At 41.7% G+C, this 14,307-nt stretch overlaps 2 protein-coding genes across 11 annotated transcripts; both read left to right on the top strand.

The window, feature by feature from the left end:
• Positions 1-812: 812 nt before the first annotated feature.
• Positions 813-4,890, top strand: LOC115744797 (serine/threonine-protein phosphatase 7). Of its 4 annotated transcripts, none has more exons than XM_048284122.1 (5): positions 814-1,733; positions 2,479-3,055; positions 3,737-3,825; positions 4,217-4,324; positions 4,469-4,890. In XM_048284122.1, exons 1-5 carry the CDS (start codon positions 1,164-1,166, stop codon positions 4,547-4,549), a joined length of 1,425 nt encoding a protein of 474 aa, XP_048140079.1. In that variant the 5' UTR covers positions 814-1,163; the 3' UTR covers positions 4,550-4,890. The 4 variants fall into 4 exon arrangements, 3 of the variants coding, with proteins under 3 accessions (XP_048140079.1, XP_048140080.1, XP_030536007.1); XM_048284123.1 differs by having other exon boundaries at positions 815-1,733; positions 2,479-2,994; positions 3,679-3,825; XM_030680147.2 differs by having other exon boundaries at positions 816-1,733; positions 2,479-2,973; positions 3,679-3,825.
• A 1,489-nt stretch (positions 4,891-6,379) lies between these two features.
• On the top strand, positions 6,380-11,804 carry LOC115744798 (protein PIN-LIKES 3-like). Of its 7 annotated transcripts, none has more exons than XM_030680150.2 (11): positions 6,380-6,575; positions 7,807-7,990; positions 8,068-8,147; positions 8,315-8,439; positions 8,778-8,899; positions 9,298-9,534; positions 9,730-9,822; positions 10,046-10,146; positions 10,954-11,006; positions 11,163-11,348; positions 11,455-11,804. In XM_030680150.2, the coding sequence occupies exons 2-11, from the start codon at positions 7,856-7,858 to the stop codon at positions 11,577-11,579; spliced, it is 1,257 nt and encodes a 418-aa protein (XP_030536010.1). In that variant the 5' UTR covers positions 6,380-6,575; positions 7,807-7,855; the 3' UTR covers positions 11,580-11,804. The 7 variants fall into 7 exon arrangements, 6 of the variants coding, with proteins under 6 accessions (XP_030536010.1, XP_030536012.1, XP_030536011.1 ...); XR_007199550.1 differs by lacking the exon at positions 6,380-6,575 and having other exon boundaries at positions 6,605-7,990; positions 11,455-11,665; positions 11,729-11,804; XM_030680151.2 differs by lacking the exon at positions 6,380-6,575 and adding an exon at positions 6,605-7,172.
• The last annotated feature ends 2,503 nt before the right edge of the window (positions 11,805-14,307 follow it).

Below are 14,307 nucleotides of genomic sequence, written 5' to 3'. Positions count from 1 at the left end.
TTTGGTTTGCAGTTGATGTGCGATGTATTTCTTTTGTATCCCGAGGAAGTGAATGAAATGTTATTTTAAATAAAAAAAATCATGTTCGGGCCGGGGGGGTGTATTAATGGAAATCTGACCCGACTTGAAATGTTGATATATTTAGTTAATATGCAATAACTTTTCGAAAGGAAAAGTCGGTGTTAGTATCTTCGGTATTTTACAAGGTAACTTTTTCATGTAGACCAATACTATCATTTGGAAGAGCAATTTTGTACCTATCATGACAGATCTCGTGGGTTCCAGCTTCAAAGCCTCATGTCTGCTCAAAAAAATATTGCTAAAATGAAATAAGATTTTGAACTGTATGTTTTTTATCCAATGATCATGGATTCTCATTATGATTCATAGTCGTCAAATGGGCGGATCGGATCGGATCGAGATTGGGTTGATGACCACCGGTATCGATGATATTTCCAATCACATAATGGTCTTTTTCACAAGTGTTGATTTTAATATAGATCATTGATGTCTCATAAATACTCCTTTAATTTTTGGTTACATTTTTTCGTTTTCAGCGGTTGTAATAGAATACCGAAACAGTGACTCCAAACCTCGGATAACCAAAAATTGTACAGCTCGACCGCGAGAATCGAAAGAATTCAGCATTGGAATGTCTTCTCTGTCTCCTGGGAACGCACGTCAAGATTATCGCAACCAACTAATCATGTGTTTTATCAACTAAAAGCGTTGTTTAATCTTTCTTTTCTGGATCGAAAGTATTGTTAAGTTCGAATTAATCAAGAAAGACGACCCAAGAGATGCTAATCCAACTCGGCTGATCAGATCAGACCAAACGGTCCGACTCATGTTCCTGTGCTACCGCTGCAACTCCATGAAATATAAAAAGGCAAGAACTTGGTCGTACACCTGGATTCCAAGTACGTTCACTATACAGGTGGATCGATTCTAGCCGATCTCGATCCTTACGATTCTTGAATTTTGATTAATTATTGCCAAGAAGCTGGTGGCAATGGGCACACGCACTTGGCAATGGCAAGTGGATCCAAATTTTCCCCAAAACTCCTATAGCAGCAGGAGTTCTTCTAGGGTTTGATTCGTGAAAGAAGCTGTTCAATCGACACGGTGTATGAAGAAGAAGAACAAGAAGGGGACGATTAACCATGTCGTCATCTCCTTCGCCAAATGGTGCTTCCTTCTCTTCACCGCCCTCTTCGTCTCCGAATGATGAATCTTTCTTTACACCTTCAACTGGGACCAACCCCACCACCCCTACCACCGCCACCACCACCATAAACACCCCCGTTGATGAAGACCCATCTCCATTTTCATCCCCAGAAGCTCAAATCTCATGGCCGCCAGATGGGAACCTGACTCTCAACTGGGTCTTGGATTTGATGTCCAAATTCGATTGGGCGTCAAGGAATCTGCCTCCTGCAGAATTCCCAACTGTCCTTCCCGTCCAGGTGTTCGACCGCCTCGTCCTCACTGCCTCCAAGATTCTGCACAAAGAGCCTAACCTTGTGAGGGTCGATCTTGATGTTGACGATGAGCGTGGCAAGGACTGTAGGGTGGTTGTTGTTGGGGATGTTCACGGGCAGCTTCACGATGTTCTGTTCCTGTTGAGGAGTGCTGGTTTTCCTTGTGAAAATCGGTTCTTTGTGTTTAATGGCGATTACGTGGATAGAGGGGCTTGGGGTTTGGAGACTTTCATGCTCTTGTTGGCTTGGAAGGTGAGTTGTGATGCTGCAAATGCGTCTCTCTTGATCTAGATGTCTGTCCTCAGCAATGGACGGGCATATTCCTGTTGTATGCTTTATTAGCGTTTTAACTTCATCTATGCCCTGCTTTATGATTTGTGAGTACCTGACACGAGAAGAAAAATTTTAGATGTCTCTGGACCTAAATGATAGAGAATGGATTGATTTGCGTGAAATGGTTCAATGGAAATGAGCGTATCGTATCCTTTCTTTTCCCTCTTCAGTAGTGGGATCTGAATTTGAGCCTAATCTGGAATTTTACTTGCATGAATCTTCGTAATGTAACTTGAGATGGCACTTCTGGAATGAGTTGTTTGATTATGCTAGTTCTCGGAGCTTCTCAACAAGATAGCCAACTGTCTGTTCAGTTCTTATATTATTCCTACGTTGATATACATTGTGATTCCCGTTGATTCTCAAATAGCTTGAGGCAAGGGATTTTCTTTTTCTGCGGCCCATATTTCATAACTTGTTCTTTGGATCAATCTTTCGACAAAAACGACAGTTTCAAATTCAAGTAGTTTAGTGTGCGTTCATTTCCCGTTAGGCTGCTTCCGTCCCATCTCTTTTTCATCTTTTGTGCCATTGTACATTGTACTGATATATCCTTTTGTGGGGAGTATGATTCTTCCCGGTATTCGTGGGAAGATTCTTGTTTGGTTTGTTTGATAAACCCCCGAGGACAGCATTCTTCTCACTTGAGTAATATCCCGTGTAGGTTTTTATGCCGAAGAGAGTTTTTCTTCTCCGAGGGAACCATGAATCAAAATACTGTACTTCTGTATATGGTTTTGAGCAAGAAGTTGTGACAAAATATGGTGATAGAGGAAAGCATGTCTATAGGAAATGTCTGGGATGTTTTGAGGGGCTCCCTTTAGCGTCAATCATTGCTGGACGTGTATATACAGCTCATGGAGGGCTTTTCCGAAGTATACCAGTCACACCATCAAAGAGATCGAAGGGAAAAAAGAATCGCCGTATAAACTCAAATCCTGAAGTTAGTACTTTATCTCTTGGTTCCTTAGAAGAATTATCTAAAGCTAGGAGATCAGTTCTTGACCCTCCATGGGAAGGGTTGAATCTGATTCCAGGTGATGTGTTGTGGTCAGATCCATCAATGTCTCCTGGTCTTTCCCCAAACACAGAGAGGGGCATCGGATTATTGTGGGGTCCGGACTGCACAGAGGAGTTTTTGAAGCGATATCAACTAAAGGTGGTATCTCTGATGTTTCAAGTAATAAATATCGTATGCTTTCTATCTAGAAATATGAGCGTTGCTTGGCCAAATCTTTCAAGTCTAGTTCAATTTCTACTCTATGCTATCTACTTTTCAGTATATGGATGTTGTTTTCTTGATTTCCAGCTATTGTAATTTTACCATCGCTTTGTAATTTGAGCCATAAGAACATATACTAGAACTTAGTGGCAGACCTTAACAGTGCCACCATCTTCTAGCTACTCTACCTGAGCACTGTTCTGTTTCATTGGGAACATATAACGTAGGCTACTATTTGCATGAAGTTTCCAGTCCAAGCCGAGCACTTTTAGAGAGGGATGGTCATTTTTTTACATAGCCGTTGATTTTACATTGACAAGTGAATTAGACCTTGGCTATGACAATTACATTATGAATGATGGAAACTCCGCTGCCAGTTGAGTACTTATGAGGTGCCATCGGAACTTGGTTGATGACAAATGACCGAAAATCAACATTAATTTTTCTCATATCTCCTTGTTTTTTTTATTTTCGTTTTTGGTTTTTACTTGAATCTCTCTGTCTGGATGTCTGCTTAAGGGGACAAAAGCAGTAGTCTTTGCTCTTATCTGTTTTTCCATCGACTTAAATATAATTGAAGCAATATGTTGCATGGACTTTAGGGGCTGATTTTAGGTCTGTTGGCTTCTGTCTTTTCCCCAGTTAATTATTAGATCACATGAAGGACCCGATGCGAGGGAAAAGCGAATTGGTCTTGCAGGAATGGACGAGGGTTATACTGTAGATCATATTGTGGAGTCAGGGAGGCTAATTACGCTATTTAGTGCTCCAGATTATCCTCAGTTTCAGGTACTTTGGCCACTTCTGTTGTATTTACTAGATCAATTGATATAGCACTGACGTTCTTGCTCCAAGAAGATGCTTGTTGGTTTGTCAAACCTCTGCATTCAGCAGTTCATGAGAGATTGGATGTGACATCTTGTTGAATAAAAGGGAAAGCTAGAGATTCAAATGGGCCTAGAGTTTCATTGAACGTGTCAATAAAGAACATAGAAGTTTCAAGGGGATTACTTATGTTTCTGCTTGATTTGAGATCATGTTTCCAAATTTAAAAGGCCTGTTCTTTTTACCCATCTCCCTAGGGAATATTTTCGCTGATGTGGTCAGTAACATATTGTAAGATCAAGTGCCATTGTTATAGCTGTACCAGTTGTCATGCACAATGTTGTTGGATTTGCAGGCAACAGCGGAGAGATACAAGAACAAGGGGGCGTACATTATCTTGGAACCTCCTAATTTTGATAACCCTACGTTCAACAGTTTCGAAGCAGTTACACCTAGGCCAAAGGTATTTTTCATAAAGCCTCACTTCAGCGCAAGATTGTAACTAGGCATTGCACTTGTATTGGTCATGCTGTTATTATTGTCGTGCAAAACTCTACTGTTTACAAACCAAGGATTTTAAGGAGAATTTGATGAACCATTGGTGCAGGCAAACCCATATTATGATTTTCAGGATGTGATAGATTCTGACGAGGAATTGGATCTGACAGCAATGGTTTCTGAACCTTGAGGTATCCGGTAACCAATTTTGCGAGTCTGAACTTCATCGAGCCGACGTATTGTTCCTTGCAAATTTTTTCCTGTGGAAGCTATTAAAAACACTCGTGCATTTTGTGGGTCCAGCAGCTTCACAAGTGTAGAGTAGTTGGTTCGGTATCATAGAGAATTGTCATAGTGATTCTTTATTGCCTTGGTAATACGTATTTTGAGGCTAGTTATTTCCAACAAGTATCTTTGTGGCAGCTATATTACGTATAACGGCTTTTGAAGACACAATAGTCACTCCCTTACCTTTGTGTTTCCCGCTCCTTTGTCTGTGAGGGGCAATAAAATTGGAATACTTGCTGCTCACTCTCAGTGCTAAGTGCTGCTTTTTGTCTCTCTAGTGGATTCGAAGAGCATTACATCAGGAAGTCAAGGAAATTAACAGATGTGCTGAATGCCGATTAAGGTAAAAAGAATTCTCCGTGCTATAGTGGCTTGCCCTGCATGGAGTGGGTAAAGTGGGTTTTGGTCATTGGATCGCCGTCGGATGAAACTATCCAATCTTGGCCCGACACTTGTCGGGCATGTCTATCGACTCCTATCCTGAATGTTGCACTACGTGTGTTAAAAGCAGTGATGCCGAGGCAGATGCATCTTTCAATTAGCTCAAATTTCTTTGGTTGCTTACTGCTGTACTTGATCCATCATGTTCTGAATCTGTAAAGCTTTGGTTCAATCCTCCGTTATCCTTCGCCTGCTGCCCGGATTTGACGGGTTTGGGATACTGACCCGATCACCATTCTCTATTCCATACGTGGATGATTTTTCTTTTACTTAGCCTGACCAGTAAAGTGAAATCATCGTCGCATGGCTGACACTAACTGGGGTATGTCGGTTGGCGCTCTCAATCCGCTTAATATAAGGCGTGTGGCGACTCTGGAATAGTTATTGCGATTATGAGGCCATAGTTCCAGGGACCGTCGCCTTGTTGATTGAGATCTTCACGTGATGGCGGTAAAAACTTCGACGGAGCATCATGAGGAGTCCAGTGACGAGGCTATAATCCTGCCACCGCCGACTCTTCGTACAGCTTCACCCGGTATAAACGGGATTTGGCGGTCTCTCGTAGCCCTGCGGTGTCGTGCGGGGCTCGTCGAATTTTTGTCTATCTGGGGTAGATCAGGAAAGTGGGCGGAAACTCACCGTGGGCAAAACTTGGTTAAGTGCATGACCAACGCGTGTTCCCACGAGCTCCAATCCAATCCCTGTCACCTTCGTTCCCCGTCGCTACAGGAATCAAACGAGCCAGTACACGGGCACAGCTCAAAGGAAATTCACTGGCGAGAGAATACGCACGACCCATCATTAAAAAGGCTAGGTCCACAAAAAACGGCACGGGCAGCGACAAAAACGGCCCCCGAGGCTTGTGGGGGCCACCAACCCCCGGCGAAAACGACGCCGATTGTAATTTGCAACCGCGGTTCAACTGTTGACGCGCCAGTAGCTCCTCCTTATCCTCTGACTCCAAACCAAATGTCCAAAGCCTCATTTGCTAACCGCTGACACAGCAATTTCGTTGCGTCCTAGGCTAAGATTGCAGCTGCTTAAAGCATGTTAGCGTCTCAGCAGTCAGCAATTACTTAACCACATCCCTTTGATTGGGTAGAGCGTCGAAGAAACGTTTTTTCCAACCCGTACAGCATCATCCCTGCATCAAAGACCCCGCATCAACCTCGGAATCCAATCCCTTATCGATCTTTCGGGAAATTGTTCGGATCCCTTTATTTTTGCACCGTGTCGAAACGATGCATGTTAACTCTTCATATCGAAACCGACTCGGTAACCAAATCTTCGCCCGTAGTGTTGGAATGTAAAGAAATTGTTAGGTGCTATGAAATCACGATTCGACGGAGATCAGCTCTAGTTTTTCAACTCCAAGAGCCACATTAGTTCCTGTTGATCATTAGAAATGCCTCCAAATTTGAAACAAGCAAGTACTTCTTTGGCAGGCAGTGTCAACAGGGTTTGCATGGTGCAACTCTCCTTCCCCGGTAAGAATGTACAGCTTCAGAACTTTGTTGCTTCTTCCCTTTCTCCCTTTTCATTCAGATTGAGAATCCAATGATTTTACGGCCAAACGAGACAAAAACTTTACGTCCTCCCTGATTGTCCCAAAAAGTTCCCAGATTTTGCATCAAACTATCGCTAAACGATGATATTTCGAAACGGTATTCATCGAGACATCGGTTGGAAGAGACGAGGCGCGTGCCTTGGCGCACACGCAGTCATCTAGTATCTTAACGAGGAGTTTTGAGGCTGTCGTGCACACAAAGCAGGAAAGAAAAACAATCGTCACCTTGGCAAAAAAGAGGAAGAACGACCAAAGAAGAAATGGAAAAAAAGAGAGGAAGAAAATCCTCAGGATTCGAAAAGGGTTGAAGCAACACGTCTTCTCTTACCACATCTGCGTTTGATTTCTTATTTCCTAAGTCTATCATGTTTTGTCTTCACTATTCGTGATGGACGCATGTCCATAATTTGTTTCTGCTATAAGTACGTTATAATAAACATGTCTGCCCATGATTGTCATGCTTTCTCTAGTTAATTGTTTGGTCATCTCTCGGACGTAGAATGAGACAGACGTAGAGGTAAATTCCATCTTTTGCTTTGGTTTTAAAAATCAAAAACAGAGTAGGCCCACGTCTGATGTTATCGCATTGGGAGTTTCAGAGCATCTTCTTCCGTGCGAGCATTACTTTTTGTTGAAGCTGATGCAGTAGAGGAGCCATTGTTTCTTGCTCATGATGGAGCTGAATAATATATATTAATGGACGATTACACATTTTTTGATCTGGATCTTGCTTTTGCTCTGGCTAGTATGCAATTCGAAGTTTTCTTCTGGGATCTGGGACCCAATTCTTCTCACAGGATTGTCTCGCTTATGATGATGTTCTGTAATAATTCAGTCAGCAAAGCAGAACCGTTTTCTTCCACATCTTTGTCCATTTTGAGAATCTTTTAGTGTGAGTCACTTTCATATGTTCTTTTGGTTTTGCGTTCCTGTTGTCACGTTGTGTTATTTAATATAAGTTCATTCAATGAAGAGAAATTAAACCGTAAGCGGTTCTTCGTATGACAAAACCACAAGCCTGAAGAGTTCTTTTTGGTCTTCCCCTTATTGGCCTCTTTTCAGTAGAAGGCCTCTTATCTGATTCTTGTTGTTTGATGAAAATTTGCATATATCACATCATATACACCTTCTTTGATATCTGTTCTGTGTAGGGGTGGCAAAGCATTGAACTTGGAGGCGAAACTTTTTCCACAAAAAAAGATGGGGTTCTTTGATCTTCTGTTAGTTGCTTCGATGCCAGTTTTGAAAGTGCTTCTTGTGACTGCTCTGGGATTATATCTTGCTCTTGAAAATGTTGACGTAATGGGGGAGAGCACAAGGAAGCAATTGAATAGAGTGAGTTAATCTCAAGCTCCTACTTCGATGCTGATGTTGTATTGCATCTTACAGCAATGAGATATGTGTTCCCTCAGGTTGCATTTTTCGTGTTTAATCCAGCGCTAGTTGGCAGCAACCTGGCCAGGACAGTTACTTCAGAGAACATCGTTCAATTGTGAGTTTCTTTCCGGATATTAGTCATGTTACCCTTGTTTGTAATCATCTGCCATCGACGTGTCTCTGTTCTTTTTTTGGTTCATTTTTTTTTTTTGTGTATATCAGTAATTTGGTGCTTCAGAAATCAGCCAAATTCTACTGAAGTAATTTATTCAAAATGCATAGGTGGTTCATGCCAATCAATATCCTGATTACGTTTATCATTGGATCGGCACTTGGATTCATACTTGTAAAGGTCACTCGAGCACCGCAGCATGTAAAAGGCCTTATATTAGGTTGCTGTGCCTCTGGTAAGATATCTTCAATATGTAAAAGGCCTTAATGTGTCATTAGTTGTGATGGAATCAATGGTCATCCCCGTGATTTAATCAAGTGGTCTTCACATTGTAATGCCCTCAAATCTGCTTTATGATTGTCACGTCCAATTTCATGAAGAAGAGTCAATTTTATCTCAGTTGAGTAACCAAGATGGGGCAGAGGAACTTTGAGTAATCAATCCATCAATGACTGTTTCCACATCCTTGCACCGTTAGATGGTTAATGTGCACAATCTGGGGATGGATGTGGTCATCTGTCAATATCTACTAGGTCTTTCATAGTGATCACTTTTTTTTTTCAATCTAATCAGGAAATCTGGGAAATTTGCCTCTGATTATCATCCCGGCAGTATGCAAAGAGCAAGGCAGTCCATTTGGAGCGCCTGATGTTTGCCATAAATACGGGATGGCTTATGCTTCGATTTCTATGGCGGTATTGTCTGCAGATACTCCACCTGCAATTAGCTCTACGCAAATCAATATTTTGCCTATAGCATGATATACTGTAGTAGCTATGGCTAGCTTAAATTTCATTCAACACCTAATTATATCTGAAGAATAAAGAACCTGGGTATTGTATCAAGCAACTTAATGAATAGGTGGAATCGATACTGTTCCTCTCAAGGTTCATGACAGTTGATGTGTTGTTTCCATATTCTCGACGGAGATACCTTTGGTGTGCTACTGCAATCTAGTATGTAAGGTGGGCACATATGCATACGGGAGCAAGGAAATCATTAAAATTTATTGATATATTCTTCTTTTCCCTAGAGAATCATGTGTACTTCCATACTTCTAGGTTAATCAATGAATTGTCTTCCTCTATGTCAGATAGGAGCTGTTTACTTGTGGTCTTATGTTTTCAACATCATACGGGTGTCTGCAAGTAAAATGACAAGAGAAGAACATAAGATAGACGAATCAGTGAAAGATACAGAATGTACAGTAGATACGAAGAAGTTAGTCCAAGAGTGCCCTGAAGCACTTCTTCCATCAACAAAGCGCACCTCTACGGATGACTTGGATGAATTGACGCTTCCTTTGGTAAATCCTGACTCGAATTGCCAGGTAATTCAAACTGAATCTGAAATAATGGTTACTGGGATCTGTTGATCCTATCGAAAATACGATATGTTAAACTCTGTTTGTCTGGGGTAGCTATTCCTCAATCCTCATCACGGGATCTTATCAAGTCAATAGATTGAATGTTCTCAACCAATTGGGGAAGTTGCAATATTAATCACTTTCAGATTTCTATGGCAGGTCTCAACTTGGGGCAAACTTAAGCAATGCTTAACAAAGATCTCGAAGAAGATCAATCTCCAGTCATTGTTGGCACCATCAACTATTGGAGCGGTAATCTGTCTCCTATTTATATTCCATGGCTAAAATTACTTCGAATGTATGAATTGGTGTATCTTCTTTTTCGGGAGGTACTAGAAATATTGAGGAGCTTGTCATCAAGATGGACTAATATTTTACATTCAGTGTGACTACTGATTCGAGAAAATTAGTGACTCAAATTTCACTTTATTGTGAGTGAGATGTCTTGCTGACATAATTTCTCACCACCTCGTAGCTTGTCGGGTTTATTGTGGGTGTTGTACCACACATCCGAGGTTTACTGATTGGCACTGGCGCTCCCTTAAGGGCCATAGAAGACTCTGCTTCTTTACTGGGGTAATTGCTCTTGCTTCTTGCTAGTCTTCTGTAGCTAAAAATGCATGAAAAGCACCAAAAATGTCGGCACAAGCATCAAGTTCATGTTTGGTTAGCTTGGCATGCAGTTTAATTCTATGCTACCTTCTACACAGAATGGGATGATGTATTCTTTAGCATCCACTTTCTAGAGTTCTTCTTGGCCCCTTGAATCTCTCTTTCCTCTGAGCCTATGAAAGTAAAGCTATCAAGGACATCTCTCTAATGACTAAACGTGGCTATTGTAAACTAAATTTGAGTTTTTACCTGCTTTTCAACAAGTAATATCGTGGACTCTATTCGCCTGCAGATAAAACAAAGTCAGATTCGAATGTACTAATTGTCCTCTTTTCTTTCTTTCCCGGCTTTCTGGAACGAGTGAAACATTGGTTACTGGATACATCACTGTTTGATAATTTTCTCTTCCTGTTAGCTTGTTGATTGCTTGGCATGCAAGACGTGTAGATTTTACGCTTTCAATTTCATGTGTGGTGGTATGAGTTGCAGTTTGCAGAGTATTCCTGTCACATCTTCTTCACTTGTTTAACCCAAAACCACCCTGATTTTGACCTTGATTTGGATAGTTCTGCTCTATGCTAACCCTTTCAAGTGGTAACTTTCTTAAATTAGGACATTGAGAGGTTTTCTTCCACAGTGAATAAAGTAGACTTGGTCTAAGTTTCTGTGCCCGACTGATTGGCAGTTTAGTTGCTTATGGTTATGTAAGCTCTCATCTCTTACAGACACTTCCTTGGATTCTGACACTTACTTGTCACTTAAAATTTACAGGGATGCAGCCATCCCTGCTGTTACCTTGATTATGGGAGGAAATCTTCTCAGAGGTACGATAGCGTAAGAGACTCATTTGGATATCACTTCTTTGGTTGTAACTTGTAAGCATCATTAATCAAGGGCAAGAGAAACTGAATCCCTGGATTGTCATGTTTTTGGTTTTGAACCCCAAAAATGGACACTTAAAAGTCTGGGTGGTGTTTCAGGATTGCGGGGTTCGGGTGTTCAGCTATCTCTGATTGCCGGAGTTGTAGCGGTTCGGTACATCTTTCTTCCTATTGTCGGGATTGTCGTGGTGAAAGGTGCACTGTACTTTGGTCTGGTGCATGACGATCCACTATATCTGTTTGTTCTCCTTCTACAGTATGCCCTTCCTCCGGCTATGAACATAGGTATAGCCAGTTCATAATTCTCAACAAGCAAATTGATCAATTGTTTTGGTGGCAATCAATTAGATCATTTACGGCATTTTGGTAACATAAACCTACCCTTTGGCAGGCACGATGACCCAGTTGTTCGGAGCAGGAGAGAGTGAGTGTTCCGTTGTGATGCTGTGGACATATGCCTTGGCTTCGGTTGCGCTAACAGTTTGGTCAACGTTCTTCATGTGGCTAGTAGCTTGACTTTCTTTGGCTGACTTTCTTCACGGACGATCTCCTCACTAGTAGCTTTAGAAAGCTAGTTTTGTTTGGGTTGATGCATTTTCCGTCGTGTTCGAGATTGGTTTTGTAACATACATGGAAAATAAGGTGTCACTGCTTTCGTGCATTGACCACAGTACTCATCATAATTCTTTACGCTAGCAATTGTGCATGGCCAAATTAATACCGCCAGAGAATTTTGGCTGTTCCCTGTTAGCAACAGCATTAGGATGTAGTGATTTTTATTCAGCTTATCAGCCTGATTTTGCAGTTTGGCAGAAGCCTGATTGCAGGAATATTGCTTGCTTATGATTTCAGTGAATAAGTAAATTACTCATGCTACTTTTACCTCCACATCTAGTTTGTTCTATTTAGGCACTAATTACATTCATGGTTTGCTGAAAAATAAGATGGTATGGTGAGACCTCGATTTTCATTTACATCGGCGCAAAAAAGCTCACATGCGAAGACTGGCATTACGAGAAGTTGGTTGATAGGTGCTGTCTGGTTCAGCCAAGCTGATCATGTTCGCTTTGCCTTAGATTTACGTTCGTCTTGTGGATTTATCTCACGTTGGACAGTTTGGGCGTGTACGAAATTGTCAGCATGCTGTAAGAATAAATAGTAGGTAGTGAACTTGTTCTGAGTTACCCCAAGGGAAGCTTCGGAGGTGGAAGCTCTTGGACAACTCAGTCGAGGCCAAGCTAACTTTTGTAATCTCGAGTGATGGATAACATTGTCTGCATCATGGGAGGCAAGTCATTGTTACCTCTGTGAAGCATAAGTTGGGTTTGGAACATTGTCTCTGGATTCTTGCTCTTCCTGTTCTCAATTAGATTAATTGCCTTGTCATTTAGGTTTTATGGGCAATATAAAGGTTTGCTGGAAAACACTTGCGACTCATCAATTTCAGCTCAATATCTACCGTCATTGCTGTAATTGCCAAAAATTTGCATGATTTCTATCTGATTGTGTAACTTACTAAACCATGCGCATCAGAGAGTGCAGGACGACCAAGAGATGAAGATTCAGAGGCTATTTTGTCACCTCGAATGCCCGGTTATGTGAAATTTATAGGCCTAGCTTGATGCCATTGTTGGAAGGAAGCAAAGGCCACAATTGCCTGTTAAAAGTAGAAAGCATTAAACTATGCATGGAGGACTTGAATCCTGTATAGTGCCCACTCTAATCAATTGTGTAAGTTGTGTACATAATGGATTTTTGGGGTCTTAGTCAAGTCTCTGTCTTTTCTTGCAAAGCCATGATCCAGTGAAAACGAGCAAGACTAACATCAAAGAATTTCAGTTCAAGATTGGCGCGGCCAACCCGCGCTTTATGCCTTGCGAAAAGGTCTCTTAATGCTTCGACAAATTTGGCATGCACCTCGTTGACCTGCCAAATGGAATTTGCCATCATAAATAGCAGCACAAGCCACATGGAAGGTGTCAACTTTTGTTAGTTCATAACATGAAGACACTCTCAAGCATCCAATTCTTGAAATTTTTCAGAAGAATCAGTGCAGAGCTCTATTCTTGTTGGGTGAATGTGAAGTCAGGTAAAAGCAAAGCTGCAAAACATGTTCAGAAGACAAAAAATGACAAAATCCCTACCTCTTCCATGGTGGGTTCGGAGGTTTTCTTCAAATCAATTGGTCTACCAACCACGCCATGGATTGGATTTTGGAAGGGTGAAGGAGACCTGTGAAGAGAAAACCTTGTAAAACACTGCTGGACTGGACTGGGCGTGTGGGTACACTGCGGTTATACTACAGATGTGTGACTATTGAAAATCATTAACAATCCCACAATCTCATCTTCTTAATTCAGCAAAGAGAGTCATGCATACCCAAAGATTCCCCAGAAGAAAACTGGCGGAAACTTAATTGCTCTACAAAATTGCAGATACAACTTTCCACGAACTGTAGACATTTGACTGTAGCAAGATGAGGACATAACAGCCATGTGTGAGCTTTAGTTTTTAAGCCAAACAAGCTGCATCAGACAACAAATTGCGGGCATAGCCTGGTGAAAAAGAGCGGAGACGAAAGGCGAAGACAGGAGTTACTTGACCGCAGCAGTACACTGGAACCAAGGGGCAGCCCATCTCCATGGCTATGCGCACAAATCCTTTCCTTGATTCAACAAATGCAATCAACAAAAGGAAAAGATTGCACATGTTAAAGTTTCCATTTGGACTAAGTATAATGAAAGGGCGATAGACGAAGTGAGTGCTGAATCCTGTTGTTTGATAGAGTACATTGAAAAAGACGGATTGCTTTAGGAAGATCTGACTAACCTCCTCCTCTTCTTTCTCTGTGTCCGCACATTTGTGCCTCGACCTTTTCTTAACCGCGACACCCCTCGTAATGAAATGTAATTGAGCATTGACATGTTGGTCTGGACCAGCGAAAACATAAGTAAAGATTCAAACTTTATTTCGTTCTAACGTGGTGTACTGAACGGGCTAAACGATGACTTTCCAAACGAAGTTTTTACAAGACATGGGGTTGGAAGAGACAAGGCATGTGTTTTGGTACGCAGAGTCTCCTGGCATTGTACACACAAATAAAACAAGTGTGTGGCTGTGGTGACTGTTCCTGGGATTGGTCGGAGAGAAAGGCAAGAGATGGAGTCTGGAAGAAGAGCCGAAGGCGGATGATGTTGGTGGCGGTGGTGGTGGCGTTGCCGGACGCTCTCTGTTCTCACCGTCA

This window comes from Rhodamnia argentea, chromosome 8, assembly GCF_020921035.1.
Source record: "Rhodamnia argentea isolate NSW1041297 chromosome 8, ASM2092103v1, whole genome shotgun sequence".
Lineage (NCBI taxonomy): Eukaryota > Viridiplantae > Streptophyta > Magnoliopsida > Myrtales > Myrtaceae > Rhodamnia > Rhodamnia argentea.
Note: the sequence above shows the minus strand (reverse complement) of the source record. Positions and strands in the feature narration are given on the sequence as shown.

Coding starts and splice junctions, on each gene's coding strand:
- LOC115744798 (XM_030680150.2), top strand. CDS start 7,856: ATGGGGTTCTTTGATCTTCTGTTAGTTGCTTCGATGCCAGTTTTGAAA. Junction 8,440..8,777: donor ATTAGGTTGCTGTGCCTCTG/GTAAGATATCTT, acceptor CAATCTAATCAG/GAAATCTGGGAAATTTGCCT. Junction 10,147..10,953: donor GACTCTGCTTCTTTACTGGG/GTAATTGCTCTT, acceptor TAAAATTTACAG/GGATGCAGCCATCCCTGCTG.
- LOC115744797 (XM_048284122.1), top strand. CDS start 1,164: ATGTCGTCATCTCCTTCGCCAAATGGTGCTTCCTTCTCTTCACCGCCC. Junction 1,734..2,478: donor TGCTCTTGTTGGCTTGGAAG/GTGAGTTGTGAT, acceptor TATCCCGTGTAG/GTTTTTATGCCGAAGAGAGT. Junction 4,325..4,468: donor CAGTTACACCTAGGCCAAAG/GTATTTTTCATA, acceptor CCATTGGTGCAG/GCAAACCCATATTATGATTT.